The following is a 17,450-nucleotide window of genomic DNA, read 5'->3' as shown; positions in this document are numbered from 1 at the left end:
TCATACAGTTTGAGAAAGAAGAGAAAACGAGCTTTACCGAGTTATTTGGTGTATCACAGCAGCAGAAAGCATTCAAAAGGTACTGCTGTCTGAACACAGACAGAAAAATCTGTCCCTGGCTAGATTTGACCATGTGTGTTTCACGTTAGCGTAACTCCTCGACCAGTTTGGGCCAGAGAGAAAATGCAAATGTTTCCTGAAAAATGAGAATTATTCTATAAGACAGCCAAATTACAAAATTCTTCCAAGTAGCTTATATGATCCTTGGGTTAAGGACCATATCGTCCTAGTATGGAAAACTGGTTGAGGAAAACAAGAAAACTTCTAACTAGCTAGCAGCTAGTTAGGAGTGATTTAAGTTTCAGTATAAGACTGAGGCGAAAATGTCCCCCAGTAAATCAATCACGGACAACCTCACGTTCTTGGACAACTGGAAAAGAAAATAATGCTGGCAAGGCTGCAGTTATCATACCCGGGCAGCCTGCCAAGTACAGTCTATGTGTGGGAAACACTGGCTTTTGAGTGATGAATTAAACATTTCAAAAAGCGAGATGTAGTGATAGAATGATAGCCAAAAGACCCAGCTATAAGCGTTTTCCAGGCAAAACACTAATACTGCATTGCTACAGCTTTTGGAAAAAACTGCACCTTTTTGACTTTTAGCTGTATTTTAAAAAGCAGTATGAACACGTCACTGTGGATATAAAGCTTATGTAATAGACGCTTGACGGCCAAGAAAGTTAACCAGTTAAAACAGTTAACTCGATTGATTAATGAGCACACTAGCTGTTAATTGCATCTCTACCGTGATCCCTAAAAGCAATCAATTTTACGTTTCAAACCCATTATCCAGGTAGAGTAGCTTAAAGAACAAATACTACGTATCTGATGTGGGAAGGCTTGAACCATCCAGTCAATAAATCTGTATCCCAGTAGCAATTCTAATAATGGGGGCGGCAATTCAGCTGCCACCGATATCGTTGCCATTATTTCTCAACACTGGCTCATAAGCATGTTTCACACAATCCTGTGGAGTGTGTTGGCACATTACACGTATTCTGAAATTTTCTTACATGCCCGTACAAGACCATCCTCTTACTGTTGTACACACTGTGGCACCGGGTGATGATTTCACTCTCCAATGCTCATGTTCAGGTTAATGGGTCAGATGTCACCTGCCTACAAAGAGTGAAGCCCAGGCTTAAATCATATGGCTTGGTTTCTGTGGGTCTGTTCACAAAGACCCCTACGCTAACTGCAGACAGAATTCATAATCTGCCCACCACACAGCCACAGGAGGATAGTGCAAACAAAGACAAAAAGATTATATGAGACAACACCAACAAAATCAAAGAAAATCATGTAAAATGCCAAATAAAATTTCACAAGTTGCCAAGGCGAGGTCCCCTAAACACATTCAGTGAACAGTAATACAAGTCTTCACATCCGAGCAGACTGAACTGGCGTTTTTTGCCAGAACTGTTGGCTGACTGTGCAATTGTTTCAGTATTATTTGAATGGTCCTATACAACGCCTATTTTAAGACAAGTTAATCTAAACTTCACATGTCTGAATGAGGTCACTAAAATGCACAGATTATTCAATCTTATCCACAGTAGGTTATTACACACAGACTACAGACAATATAACCTCACTCCTATATTTGCTCTTGCAGCCAACGACGCAACATTTGCTGTGCTCTGCTAGCTGAGACATTTTGGAGAGTGCTACTCTCTACCCCTTTGCACTCACTTCTAAATAATATAGCAGTGACAAGGCTGGATTACACACTTTCTAGCTGATTGATTATCACTTGCTTACAGAGCCGGGAGGGCGCTCGATATGACAGTATATTTTTAACAAATTTTCATTTAAACGTCACAGTTTATTAAATCAAAACAAAAACAAATAAACAAAACAAAAAGAACAGAACTGCATTTTTACTATAATGGGGGGGGGGGGGGGGGGACAGAGTGAGACATGTGATTAAAGAGAGAAGGGGGAGAGTGGGGAACCAATGAACTTGTTGACAAGTAAATGCATTTCCTGATAAGAATACCAGCAAGCCAATTACATGCACCGCTGTGTGCTTGTGTGTTCATAAAATGAGAGTATTTATATATTTAATAGGATTATGCTGTTTGTCTGCAGTACCGTGTGTCTGCATGCAAAAAACCCATATCCCAAAAACGATTGGGCTATTAGTAAGTCATTTAAAACTCAAATGACTGAAAAACAGTACACAAACAACACAATGTTGAGAATGAGGACGATTTTTACATATATAAACACATCCATAGCACAGCATGTGAAAACAAGGATAAAGTTGAAAATTTGTTTTGTTTTCCTTAAATTTCCAAATTTGAAAAAAAATAAAATAAAAATCTATGTATCTTTCTTAACCTTGAAGATGCCACATTGTCCCAGTCTTTAAATTATTGTGGTTTAACACCAATGTAAATAGATAAAGACTTCAGTCATGTCAGCAGCTTCATAAAGGGGGCATATTTTGCCGTGCACTGGTCTGGTTCTACCTTTAGGCATGTGTGTGGTTGTGCTCCAGTTTTGCTGGACTTTGTTTTTGGACTACATAACAGTTTTGAGAGATTCCTCAGACAGAGAACTTCACCTAAACCACAGAAATACAGGAAAGTCTGGTTGCATCATTGCTTGGCAGTTTTTGTACACAGCCAGATTCTTGGTCTGAATCTCTGACCAGCCTTTCCTGTGCTGCGTCACATATTCAGATTATAAAAGCCAGAAACAAAACAAAAGCTAGGTTCTGAGCAGAAGGCTATTAGATTATTCTGTTATTATATGTTACCTTATATATGTAATCAAAGTAGTTGAATTAGAATACTGCTGTAGATCATATTATACCCTTTAATATAGAGTGTGTGATCTGTATGTAGTTTAGTTCTCATTATACTTTTGAGTTAAAAGAACATATTCACTTATTAGTTTATTAGATAAGTGTGCATCACTCTGTATCCTTGATCTGCTGTGAATGTGTTACATGCTTAATTGTTGAATCATGAAGAGAAGATTGTAAGCAGGAGACTCTGTGTCTAAGGCAGGGGAGACAGACAGACCACATTCCACACCCCCACCTTACAGAAAGCAGAGAAACAACTGCCGAGGTCATAACTTAGGCGCTGTAACAGAGAAAGAATGTGATGTTTTGGCTTTTACGACTAGATGGGGGCCACTAGAGACTATAAAAAGCTGAGCAACCCGTCACCATTTTGAGACTTGCTGTGACCCTCTTCAGGCATGTCTCCCCATCATGATGGTCCTTATGCTCTTAAGTGTTGAATTGTATGGAAATAAATGATTGTTGATTGAGCATAAATACACCGAGTATTGTCCTTCCTTCAGCCCAAAGATTCAAAGAATTGGGAGATTTCAACAAGGCTGAAGTACAAAACTTGGTGTAATATCGCACAACCAATGAGGTTAACAGGTCAATAGCACAATTGTGCATATTAAGAGATATCCTCTATTTTAGTAAAAATGGAGAATATCACCACATTAATGATTTTCCCATCCAGTATTTTGCAAAAGTAAAATCATTTCTGAACTTAAAATGGCAAAGAAGTGGGAATGTCAACATCTATGACACAGAATCTTAAATGATTCAGACAATCTGAAAAACCTCTCTACAGATGAGGGACAAGGCTAATAACTAAGATCGTCTGGCCTTCAGACAAAATGTAAATGAGAAGCCTAAGAACACTTTCTAAAAACCAAACACCATTCTCAGTGAACACAGAAGCAAAGAGCATGTCCTGCAGAGTAAAAAGTGCATCTAGCTTCTTATTGGCACACAGTTCAAAAGCCAGCATTCCTGATGGATTCAACAACGTTTGAGGGTGCTTTAGTGCACGCAGCATCAATAACTTGCACATCTGTGAAGGCACCTAAAATGCCAAATAATGTATATATTTAGGTTTTGAAGCAACAAATGTTGCCATCCAGTCAATGTCTTCTCTTTGTAAGACCTTGCTTATTTTCAGGATGACAATAACTGAATTTAAATGAGCATAATGGTGCAACAAACCTGACATCCACTGAAAACATTCCAAACTGTTGAGCAGCTGAAAATCCTTTATCGAGCAAGGATTTTACGTCACATTTTTGTTTTTTGAAGAGGTGATAAAACACAATTATGAACATGCCAGTCAATATGTTTTCATTGCACCATTTTCAAATTAATATAGAATTCAAATCAGTTGCAAATCATCACATTTGTAATTCTTTATATTTTACAAAGTGTCTGGGAAGAGCAGCTTCATTAAGGGGCGTTTACCTGGCGTCAGCCTCACTGTAGTACTCCCTGGCTACAATGTCTTCAAAAAGCTCTCCTCCTGTCACCCTGTAAGGGGAAGGGAAGGAAGAAGGGTCCGAAGAAAGAGACGGAGAGAGACAGGGAGTCAAATAACAGAGAAGTTGTTAGCATACACAAACAAACCGCAGTCACACGCATGGATAAAATGTCATTGTGTGTGTGTGCATTGAAGATACTCACAGGTCAAAGACTAGGTAATGAAAGCCTTCCTCTGAAATGCTGTCATGGAGTCTCACTGCAAGAGAGAGGGTGGGAAATGAGACTGACAGCAGCTAAGTGAAAGACATTAAAAAAAAAAAAAAAAAAAAAAAATACTGTTCTGTTCGGCTGTAAAGCTTCACGTAAACTGAAAAAACAAAAAAACAAAGCTCAAATATAAATATGTGAAGAGAAGAGAGGCAGACATGGAGAAAAATAAATGTCATTTATGATTGTGATGTATTGATTCTCCTTTCTTAACCACAGCAATATGAGCACACCCAATGATTAGGCAATTAGTGAGCACTTAATTCAACCATACTCTCCCTGCAATTACTGCAACTGAGTGATGGTTTCTGGAATGGACTTTGTTTGGGGCAAAATTACTGGTGGTTTAGAATACATCTTTATAATGGACACAGTAGGGTTAGCATGCAGGAGCGACTATAAGCAACTGTAATTGTAGGTTGTGATAGCATTGCTTAAAGCTATGTCTGACCAAAACAGTAAAGCCCTATCAAAAGCCCACTTTTATCCAAATTAAGTGATTATTATTTCAGGTTTAACATTACTTCAAACATATTTGGTGATAGAGAAAGGACATAACATGTAACATGTACATGTATTTAGACAATCTGGGGGAGTCTATGATAGTTGGTGGTGACTAAATAGGAACCATGTGGAGCAATAACAAACCAGGGTATATGCTAAACCATTAGATTACTTGGACACCTCTAAATAGGGGTATTTTGTCCCAAGCAGAGAGCAGTCACTCATGCACCCTTTCCTTCTTTTTACATGTCCACTTACAGGGTTTTGTTTTTCTGTTTTTCTGCCTGTTTCAGGTACACAACATCCTCATTCTTAACAAGAAAGCACAAAACAAGACCCAACGTAAACCTCTAAAATAATTAATTGCAAACAAAGACCTACAAAGACCAGAACCAGTCTAGGAAATGTTATTTTTTGTGTTTCCTGATTGCTGAGCTATCCAAACCCCTTGGTCTGAAACAGAAGTAGCGAAAGCACTAATGAGTTCATTCTGCGGTTATGCAGTAACCACGGCGGCTCTTAGCTTGTCAACTTAACTAAACAGCAGCAGAATGACGAAGCAGGATCCAGGCTGCACAATCCACGAGTTACAGGATGGGCCTGAGACACAGCTTAGGTTTAGTGTCAAGAAAGAAACTTATTGTTATGTAAAGCGAATATCAGTTGTATAATAAGATGAAGTAGGATGGCCCCTGCAGCAAGAAACAAGAGCGACTGTTCTTTACTCCTCCTCCCATCTTCTCGCTCTCCCTCCATCTGTCTCCTACTTCTGCTTTCGTCTCTCCATCTGTCTCATTTTCGTGCCCTCTTTTGTCTAAAGTTTGAACATATACGATGCTAAAATATGCCAAAAAAAGGGGAAAGGACACGAGAGCGAAATGTATATAGAAAGGGAAAGAACAGGAAAAGTAGGTGAGGGACAAATGAGTGCCGGGGAGGGGGCTTTTCAGAAAACTAGGACATGAGGAAAATAGAAATGAGCAGTGCAGTGAGAAAGATGTCATTGATTTTGTCATTTTCCCCTTTGTGCCCTTTACCAACCTCTCCTGAACATCTCTATGAGATGTATAATTCATGTCACTGCAATATGAGTTTCCATCAGAAAGGTAAATAAAATAACTAAATAAATATCACTATGTAAAGAAGGCAGAGAGCACTGCTCACAAGTCAGCTTTGATGATCTTAATTTTTCCACACCCACACACACACACACCAAGAGTCAGCTTCAAGGCAACCTTCAAGGCATCTTCACACATGCAACATAGGTCTAAACCTTTCTAGATGGTCCTTAACCTACTAGCACCCAAGCACAAACTCCGTGTGATGTCGGATTGAGCTGAAGTGTGAATATCGCAGTTAATAATCTGGTGCATTCATCGTTAGCGAGTGGGCGTCACACGTGCTGCCTCCTGTATGTTCTATCTATGCAGCTCCCTCGCCTATGAGTATTTCCAGTAGTGCGAAAGTGTTTGAAGCAGCCTATTTCCTGCTGTGTGCTACATACAAGGCAAAAAAAGAAAGGACTGTGGAAAATATCCTGACCTGATTTTCCCAAAAACTGACCAAAGTTCACGCACAACTGATTCTGTGACCTCTTATTCTGAATGGCACTGCTCATATCGTTTGTTTTTAAATTAGCGACGGCGATGTCATCAACAAATGTTTCTGTTATCATTTATAATACGCCATAACTTCCATGATTGCTACAAAGGGTAGTTTTTCGCTAGCAGGAAGTGGTGCAAACGAGCCTGATCGGTGTGTCGTTAGTAATCTAACAGCCAAACATTGGTATAGGCAAAAAGTTGTTATCAACCCAACAATTCAACCGCTGCCTACCGCAGAGACATTAGAGGAATGGGTGATGGAGATCTCCAGAGATTATTTCAAAAAAATGAACAAAATGAAACCCTGCTGCTGCAAATAAGATACGACAGCAATGCTCCAGGAAACGATTAATCTTGTGATTTGATCATCACAAGCACAAGCTGGAAAATAAATACATTAACTCAATTCATGTATTTATTTTACCACTCAGTGCGTTCTTTGTGATTCTGTTTATTTCTAATGTGACAGCGGCACGTACAGTTACATATTACAGCGTATTCAAAGAGTCTGTCCTATAGATTAGTAATGGAGATGGTCACCAGATTAAAATTAAAGGGATTTTATTGATTTACAGGTATTACTGGTGGGAAAAGAGGCCTACAGTCAAACCTTCAAGATCAGTATCTCCAGTTTCCTTGAATTGCTTCATATCTGTTCGGATAAGATCCATCCTGGATGTAATTAGCATGCTGACTCACAAATGATCCATCATCGTATAGTTGACGTGTCTGAGTTAAACATTATGCCAGTGTTACTGGAGTGTTTATTCTGTTTTCTATAAACAGATTATGAAGACTTTAAGTGCATTAATTAAATATTCCAGAAATCCTAGCAGAACCACAGTATGTGGTATGTGTAACACGCCAAATGATCTATTACATAAGAGTCACCCACTTGCAGCTCTGCTTTGAAATACCACAATAATATTATAACAAAAATATCTTAATTCAAGGTCAAATCACTCGCTTTTCTTTCCTCTTATTTCTTTGTATTTTAACAACCATTTCTATTTACAAAGACATCTTAAGCCTCACAAACAATATTTCTGAAATTCTCTGCTGCAGATAACGACTACAAGGATTGCATTAATTGGTCAGCTACTCACCAATGTTGGGGTGTTTCAGGAGACGGCAGATACGAGCCTCTCTCTCAAGCTTCTGATGATCTGTGTAGACAAAACAAAAAAGGTTTATTCAAATTCAGCCACAGTAATAAAGTATTTAATAACATAATATAATTTCCACTTGAGGAACTTTAGCAAAACATATGTTCAGCTGTACAAGATGGATAAAAATAACTAAACACCTATTAAGTGACCTGAACATTAGCGTTGAGATGGGATTTACTGAGGTTAGCAGCTGATGATCATCTAGTCTGCCACATTAATTTTGCACTTCCTCCATGTTCCAAAAAGTGATGTGAAATATTATTAACATTTCAGATGTTTTATGATTAAGGGAGGTAAAAGAACTGGCTCTGGTAAAACAACAGACAATATATTATCATAAATAGGTATTTAAAGATCCTGACAGAAAAAGCTAGAGCCAGTATTTGTGACAATGAGCCGATCTGTTTAAGTCAGCTATGCTGTTCTGGGTTTACTGTCCCGGTGCATCAGTGTACCGTTGCTCACCGATGCACTGTCGAATCTGACATTGCTTTATACATAAAATAATAATTTCCTATACCTTGCTCATAGTAATTATTAGAGCTTTAATTTAATTGGTATATGTAACTAATTCTATATTGCTTAAGTATACATATCAGTAAAAGAGTTAATCCCTGAAACAGTTATGTAAATCTTCATAATTCAGTTATTTTTAGAAATACATACAGGAAAGGTAAGGGGAGTCTAAACCATGTGACATGCAATGCTTCCTTGGTGGAAATGAATGGGGGACAATGTGGTTTTATGGTGTGGGCCTTCACCTGCTAGGTGCTACATTATCACCAAATGTTTGGAACAATAATGTTTGGTTTTTACACACTGTGGTGTTGCCAACAATATACCCATTAATGTCCTGCAGTTAGAAGAGAAGGGCCACCTTTTACAAAGCCCCAAGTATAGCACACACCTTCATTATTTATGTTCTCTCGATCCCAAATAAAAATTTCAGTGCCTGAGACTAGAGCACTAGAAAACCAAGGCACTCATGTTCCTTTTAAAAACTGAGCTACAGATGTTTAGTATTAAAAAAACTACTGAGTCATCGGGCGCTTTCCTGGGGAATTACGATGTATGGCAGCTGTCAGTCATAAAAGTGTCTCTGTATGCAAATATTTAAATGAAGATGTGTTTTATGTGCAGAAAGAATAAAGTAAGCCAACACTCATAAGCAGTAGCAATACAGTCATTTGCATGTAGAGACAGTCTCCATCTCTAAAATCTAACAATATGAATTAAAACTGAGCTCCAGTGCTAGCATTTCTGCACATGTGGTTTTAAAAAACACACACAATCAAACGAAGAAGTCTGTCTGTAGCAACAGGTGCAGCGGTTTGCATGCATGTGTGAGTGTATATGCTACAGGGTTTAGTGTGAAGCTCAGTTATGGACAGTGCAGTATTTGCACTTTAGACAAAGATTACACACCCGCCTCATCTCCAAACCAACATCCTTGTTTGAGGATTTGTCCAAGTCATGTAGCAACGTGCGTTTACACGAGTGCGTTTGTGCACGGTTTGCAGGTCTAAACCACACGATACTTTTAAACTACTCCATCTAATTACCATGGGAAGAGGCCATGCAACTGCTGAGGTCAGAGGTCACATGGGGTAACTGTAATGAAGAATGACTCAGTGTGTGTGCTTTATCACTGTGGTGAAGCCAACTCAACTCCACAGCTCCATGGCGATGACACCACAGAGACACAGACTCAGTAAGATTTGCATTCATTTCCCCAGCGCAGCAACTACCTCAGATAAAATTCACATGCTGTTGCTGAGTAATCAACTATCACCTTACCCAGCTGTTCTTCTATATTGCAGTATAGCGTTCACAGGCATTACAGCATGTTACTATAAAAGGCAACGTTATTGTTCTGCAGTTTTCTAGATGGTCTCTGGCTGGCATTTCTACCAACGCTGACAGATAAATTATATTTACAAACATATGTTATAAACGCATTATAAATGGTTGCCTGAAAAGCAATTAGAACAAAAACTTTATGAACATGCACCATATGACCCTTGGCTTTTGAGTCAAGATACATCATACCTAAGATTTAAGAGGTTTGTTTTTTTAAATAATAATAATAATAATAAAAAAAGGAGATTAAAAAAACCCCCAAAACAACAATGATGGGCATTATCTAGTATGACTTTTGGTTTCTGGAGCTGCAGCCAACACAGAGGCAGAAGGAATACTCCAAACCAGGAAAAAAGTGAAAGGTAACCAGAATTGTTAACTTAGCTCGTCGTCAAGTTCAACAAAAACCTTCCTGAGTAATACACCAATACTGCAAAGGCTTCTCTCTCAAACCTGCCGGACAGGAGGTGTAAATTTGCAGAAAAACGTAAAATCTTCCTTTTCGATCTGCTTGCTTGAACAGTATGTTATGCTACCAGTTCTGTTCCATTTTAACATGACACATCTTTTCAGATTGTTGTAAACTTGGCTCTAGGAAGACAGCATTTTTAATCCACCTATGCATAGTTAATTGAGGTTTTTATAGAAAGATATTTGCTGCTGTAGATATTACTCAGTTTAGTTACTTATGAATATAAACATATCCTATTATATTTAAAGCCAAAGCTAGCAAATAATTTAATATACAAGATGATTAGAAAACCCCCAACCACCTCGGTGCTCTAACCCAAGCACCTACGCTCTCCATAAACCTGGGAAACATTTTGAATTTAAGTGTACAATTTATGTTTGTTTATTGTACTTAATATCGTCATAATGAAAAGCTGCAGACTTCACATCGTGAAAGCCTACTTTCTTTGCTGTATTCAGCTCTATTTTTTTAACTTGCTGAAGATTTGTTTGTCCGTCCTCCTGCACCGTGCTACAATCTCTTTTCCACGAACCTCCCTGTTGTCTCGCTACAGGTGTAGATTTCCCTCATCTAAGAGAAAGCGAGTGAATAAGGGAGAGACCTGAACCACCTCCTAATTACACCAGTGACGCAGGACAGAGACAGACAGACAGAGAAGGAGGGAGGATTATATGAAACGTCCATTTGCTAGAAGAGGATCACAGCTCCCCTGTGTGTGTCTGTGTGCATGCGCACGCAAGCTTCTGTGTGTGCGTTTGTGTACAGCTGTCTACCCTGGTGCAGTGTCACTGCAGTGCTCACTAATTCATTCAATCTACTTATTTGTTGGTGCGAGAGTATGTGGTAGAGGAAGACAGGAAAGAGAGGGCTGGAGGGTAATTACTGGCACTTCCTGCTGCTCTCTAATTGGCCATCTGCTTTGCCATGGGGCGGGCCCACAGCCATCTTACATCAGCTGAGAAGGATGGAGAGGACCTGACACACATACGCACACCCCCCCTCTTTCTGCCACACAAAGCTGACAATCTGACTGAAGGCTTGAGGATCCAGTTCAATCTGTTTCAGGCAAGTTTACATCCAAAATGTTAGGACGGGAAATACTGACAAAATGACGGAAACGGTGTCAGTACTGGTTACAAAACCTTATTTTAGGGGTTCGTTATTTCAGATAAGTTTTTACTAGTAGGGGTGCAACGATATTCGTATCGATATTGAACCGTTCGATACAGTGCTTTCGGTTCGGTACGCGTATGTATCGAACAATACAACATTTGTAATTTATTTTATCAACTTTCCTTCTGACGATGCTGTCTGTGTGGAGCGCTCAGTGAATCTGCGTTCGACTACTCCGCCTAGGCTGCACTGTCGAGCGCAGATCCACTGAGCGCTCAACACAGACAGCATCGTCAGAAGGAAGAGCGCAGGGCACCTCCCCCACCCTCATTCAGATCTGGCGTTTGGAATTATTTTGGTTTTCATGTGACGTATGACCCTGAAGGTAAGCGAGTCATGGACTAAAGTAAAACAGTATGTTGGATGTGCCATGCAATGCTCAATTACATGGGTGGGAACTAGTGTGTTAGCACAGTTAGCTCGTTAACGTGTTGGCCGTCTAGCCCCATGCACGGGGCGATCGGCGGTAGCTCGTTAACGGAGATTTGCCATGTTGTGGTGTTAAGGTCATTTCAACGAGATTAACCTGAAAGCACTAGTGGGAACACAACGAATATGACTGCACATTTACGCCGACATCATCCTAGTGCAAAGACAAAAACAACAAGCATGCTACTAACTTTAGCCGAGTCATTTAGACAGCTGTTAGCACATGATTCTCCTTATGCTGCTGAGAATATAACCCAGAAGAAGCGGATAGTATAGCTTTTATTTTGGAAAGAGACATTTCTCTGTAATAAACTCTCTTTTCCAAAGATGAGTGATTCCTCAATCAGATACAGGGCTTGCAATATCGCTAGCCTGACGTCCTGGGGCTAGCGATTTTTTCAGTCGGGCTACCAAAATCTATCTCTTCCCTGCCCGTCGGGCTATTGTAAGAAGGAAAAATATATGTCAATGCTTTTGCATTCTTTCAGAAATGTAGCTGGGTTATTATGTCATTGGCATCGGTGAGCCACTGTCAATATGTGACATATTGAAATCGCGTTTGAATTTGCGCTTGTTTTTTTGCTTTCACTTTGCAATCGTGCGAACTGTGTATAGAGAGCGACAGCACTGATCTGTGAGTGATGATAATTTGTGCACCAATTCCTCTGACATCGTCTTATTAATCGTTAGCTTACTATGCAAACATGACAAGTGAAATCTCCTGCAGCTTAAACATGTGAGAGGTTGATCACGCAGAGAATCGCTGAGCTTATGTGAGTGTGTGTGTAAAAGCAGCAGGATTTATATTTGACTACGATGACCTGGATGACTGAGAACCTTCACAGACAGATATATATTTTAGTTCTGCTGAGCCAAATAAGACAACAAAAGGTTTAAAAAGCTTTTGTCTGATAATACTTACCTACTATGCATGTGAAGTTTTACCTCCATTTCTAATAAGCATGTTATTGTATGATAATAATTAGAAACGTCTGCCACCACACAGCTGAAACAGTCTCGAACCCCTACTGTGTGCACGTGTCAACGCAACACGATTGGCTAATTTCCCCCCCCAATCTGACCATTTACTTCCTCCTTAAGTAAAAGCATAAAAGGTGCTCAAGGGAGTCTGAACTGTCATTTAATTTCCCTACGTCATTCAGTCAGAAAACATCGCTAATATGCAATCACCAGCCACTTTATTAGTTACACCTTGCTAGTACTGGGTCGGACCTCCTTTTGCTTTCAGAACTGCTTTAATTCTTTGTGGCATAGGTTTAACAAGGCCCTGGAAACATGCCTCAGACATTTTGTTCCATATTGACACAACACCTGTTGCACTACATCAAATAGGTGCTCTATCGGATTGAGATAAGGTGACTGTGGAGACCTTTCGAATATAGTGAACTCATTGTTTAAAAACAAAAATGTAAAAAAAAAAAAACCCAGATGATTTGAGCCTTGTGACATGGTGTACTTTCCTGCTTGGAGGCAGCCATCAGAAGATTGGCACACTGAGGTCATAAAAGGTAGGACGCTGTCAGCAGCAAGACTTAGAGAGGTTGTGGTGTTTAGACCAACCATTTAAAATGGTTTAGTACCAAGGGCCCCTAAGTGTAAGAATAGCCCCCTAAACCATTACACCAGCAGCCTAAACCGCTGTTATAAGGTAGGAGGGATCCATGCTTTCATGTCGTTTACATCAAACTCTAACCCTACCAGCTGAATGTTGCAGCAGACTCAGACCAGCGAACACTTCTCTAATCCTCTTTTGCCCAATTTTAGAGAGCCAGTGTTAATTGTAGACTCAGTTTCCTGTTCTTAGCTGATATGGAGGGCACTCAGTATGTTCTTCTGCTGCTGTAACTGCTTTAAGCTTCCATGTGTTGTGCATTTAGAGATGCTCTTCTGCATACCATGGTTATAACAACTGTTTATTTGACTTTATGTGTCTTTCTATCAGCTTGATGCAATCTGGCTATGCTCCTCTGACCTGTGGCATTTTCACACCAGTCCCTGTAAACCCTAGAGATGGTTTTCTGGGAAAATCCCAGTAGATTTCTGAAATGCTCAGACCAGCCTATCTGGAACCACAACAATGCTATGTTCAAACTCCCTGGAATCAGCTTTCTTCCTCATTCTTATGCTCACTTTCAGCAGGTTGTCTACATGTCTAAATGTGTTGGTTTGCTGCCATGTGATTGGCTGATAAGAGATTTGTGCCAATAACTGGTTTAACAGGTATACATATCGTTCTGTAGGCAATTTCAGTGATTTAATACCTTTCATATTTAAATAAATTTACAGATTGATTAATTTTTTTAATATATATTTATGCATCATTTACTTGAAAACCATTTTTTTGCTCAATTTCTGTAAAAATAAATAAATAAATAAAAAGAAGAGAAAACTCATGGAACAAAGAGACTTTATGAAAAGTAATTCAGAGTTCTAAGCCTCCTTCAGAGAGAAAACAGATGAATCTCACTGGTTTTCTGTTAACAACAACAGTAACAAGTGACTCTGGCAACAGGAGATGAGCCATGAACCAGCGATGAAATTGCTGAGCAATAAGTGCAATTTGTAAAATAGAGCAAGAGAAATCATTTCACTGGAACAATAATATCGCCCCAGGCCACTAACTGTAGGAGGAGAAGAAAAAAAAATATTAAAGTAGTATTAAAGCAGACCATTTGTGTCTCTCTCTCTCTCTCACACACACACACACACACACACACACACACACACACACACACACACACACACACACAGTTGCTGCAGACAATGCAGCAGCCATCAACCTTCCAGTCACTCCAATCAACAAAATAAAACAGAGCATTCATACGGCGCAGATAGACTCATGCTACGCCAGTGCAGATTTAATACTTTGCATCACTTTGTTACATTTTTCACAATTTACCTCACAGTCTGTCATTTTAATTAATTACACACACAAATCTTTGGCAGCCAAACAAACCCCTACCCCACTTAGCTAAAGCTGCCAAAATGAAAACCTCCATTTCTTTACAGTGAGAAGCAGGTGGGTGTCACTGCCTACTGCGCATGCTGCTGCCCACTTGCATCCATCCCAAAGGGCCTGTGGACAAAACTATACCACAGCCAACTCCCTACATTTATCTATTCCCCCCGCCAACATCACCCACTTCCTTCCTTCCTGTTTTTTTGGTTTCCTTCCTTCTTTCCTTCCTTCCTTGTCTCCCCCCCCTCCCCCTCAGATTACTGCAGTGTTTACCAGAGCTTTGGGAGACTTACCCACCAGGCCATGCAAGAGGTCAGACTTGCCCTATTGGGCTTTTAAAAAAAAAAAAAAAAAAAAAAAAAAAAAAAAGGACAGACAAAAAAAAAAAGAAGCCCCACCCAAATCCTACTGGGCAAGATGCCTGCTCACGCACTGGCCTCCTGGTGTGGACGTTGTTGTGTTTGTGCGTAGGTGCATCTTGCGTCAGCAAGTCAAGACAGCCTACTGCAATACTTCTATTAGCACCAAATTCTCCAATTCATTCCTTTGTTCAGTCTATTGCATCTCCTCCTCAGTCTCATTTCATCTCCCTCCCCTGGTGTGGAGTGTCACCAAGTTTCTTGCAAGACTACACTGTTGAAAATCTCCTCCTCCTCTCCTGGCCAGCTTTCTTCTCCCCTGGCAAAAACACACATACGCACAGACCTACATTGTACTCCATGCCTCTGCAAAGAGCCAACAGTTTTCTGCTGAGCCTGTACTTTTCCTTGGTGGGACATTAATACTGGTAGCTGCCCTATGTGTACACTTGATGGCAGGGATAGAACAATAACAGCATTACAACACACTCACACAAAACAGACATACTCCATTAGTATAACTCCCGCTCTCTCTCAGTCTCCCTTTTCACACAGACACACAAATGCCATAAGACACAGACAACAACAGGGAGGCGCCTAAGGAATCCGTGGGGTCTTAGTGGTTGATGAGATACATTTAGCGTAAGTGGATTAGCCTCAATACAAACCAATCCCCCATTGCAGCAAGACGAGAGAAAGGCAATGAGAGAAAGGCTGGCTGAGAAAGAAAGAAAGGCAAAGGTATAACAAAAGAGTACAGGAAAGGAGAACAAAGGTGTGTGTGTCAACACCAGAAAGGAATCTGCAGCACTAATTTGGCCCATACAAAACTGAGAAAACCTGAAGTCAGGGGAGGTCTTGCCATAGTGACATAAGCTCCCGTCATCATTGCAACATTACACGCCACACCATGCATGAGCATGTGGGTGTGAACGTCTGCAGGGAGGCACACAAGTGAAGCAACTAATAAAATTCAGGTGTGGACTGTGCAGCAGCAGCAGCGCCAATCAATTAATTGTACAGCGGCTGTCTGCTCGCACCACAGAGGAGCGATTGAAAGTTATTTAATACCGAGTTTCTAAAGAGCGTTAGAAGATTCTGATAAGAACTCCCCACGGACACAACGACCCAATAAAAGATTTCCTCTGCAACTGGAATCATGGGACTTCTGTTTCTGCACAATTTCCAATAAGCAGGATTTTTCTACACAATATTGGGATATTTTATAACTTCAATATCTGTGGTAAGCCACAGCAGGAGGTGATGAAAAAACAAATCAGTGACAGAACTGCTTTTCAACAACACTGAATTTATGGGATTTATACAACGATATGGTGAAGTACCTTGATTTGTTAAGCATTAGTGCACTGGATTAGCCACAAGCATGAATTTAAACCTGTTATTTCAACTACAAACTGCTTCTGAATATGGTTTTCCGTGGCATCAGTGCGTACAAAGAAAATAAGCTATACTGCTCAATATTTATCACAAACAAAGTAAACGCACATCGGTGTCTGTGTCAGTGAGTGTGGTGTTAGCATACCTCTTGCAGACAGCTTCTTAGTGTTGATGATTTTTGCAGCATATTCCTGTCCTGATGATTTCTTTACACACCTACGCACCACTGAAAAAGCTCCCCTAAGAAGAAAGAACATAAACAACCAAAAATCAGTTCCATTTCAGACACTGCCTCTCTGGCACACACGCACACACACACAAAGTGTGACATTTGAAGCTGCATCTACATGTGGCAGTGGTTTGTTGTGAATACTAACAATCTCACCCTTTCCCCCCTTCTCTGCCCGTCCCTCTGTCTCAGACTCAGTTTTTTTTATTTTACAGCCATCATATACTACATCACTATAACAGGGGCAGTCAACCTGAAAAGGTGAGACAATCAAGCAAACCAGCAGTCATAACAAGCTTCTCAAGCAGCTATGAATATGAACGACCGAGTACTTTCTCTAATCTCTGATATGCACACAACACAATGCAACCTACTCCCCCCCAAGAGGAAATTCAATTTGCAACAGGCAGTACAGAGACTGGGCTGCGTTTCACACAACAATCGTCAACATTTAATACATTCACACTCACAAATGCACGCAAACATAAAAGGAAGTGCACACTACAAGACGCCTGCCACTCTGAGGAGTTTCATATTGACCTAGATGAATGCTCGCACAGTGGCTCTGGTGATTCTATGAGTCTGAGCAGTTACACAAGATGTAATTACACATGGTTTTCATAGCATCTGGACAACCTGCAGTTTCGGGCCCTTGAGAGTTTCCCTAAAAGAGAAGAAG

The 17,450-nt window shown here is 40.2% G+C and overlaps 1 protein-coding gene across 14 annotated transcripts in view; it reads right to left on the bottom strand.

The window, feature by feature from the left end:
- The window catches only part of LOC101474026 (calcium/calmodulin-dependent protein kinase type II subunit gamma), a 41,173-nt gene that overhangs the window by 22,097 nt on the left and 1,626 nt on the right, over window positions 1-17,450 (bottom strand). For all 14 annotated transcript variants that reach the window (XM_004556604.6, XM_004556608.6, XM_004556607.6 and 11 more), the window contains exons 2-5: window positions 16,688-16,782; window positions 7,809-7,868; window positions 4,529-4,583; window positions 4,310-4,375 (exon numbers count right to left, since the gene is read on the bottom strand). In XM_004556604.6, the coding sequence (XP_004556661.3) occupies window positions 4,310-4,375; window positions 4,529-4,583; window positions 7,809-7,868; window positions 16,688-16,782 (276 nt within the window). The remainder of the gene's footprint in view (window positions 1-4,309; window positions 4,376-4,528; window positions 4,584-7,808; window positions 7,869-16,687; window positions 16,783-17,450) is intronic.

Source organism: Maylandia zebra, linkage group LG8 (genome assembly GCF_041146795.1).
Source record: "Maylandia zebra isolate NMK-2024a linkage group LG8, Mzebra_GT3a, whole genome shotgun sequence".
In the NCBI taxonomy this organism is placed as follows: Eukaryota; Metazoa; Chordata; class Actinopteri; order Cichliformes; family Cichlidae; genus Maylandia; species Maylandia zebra.
This window is presented reverse-complemented; position numbering and strand designations above follow the sequence as displayed.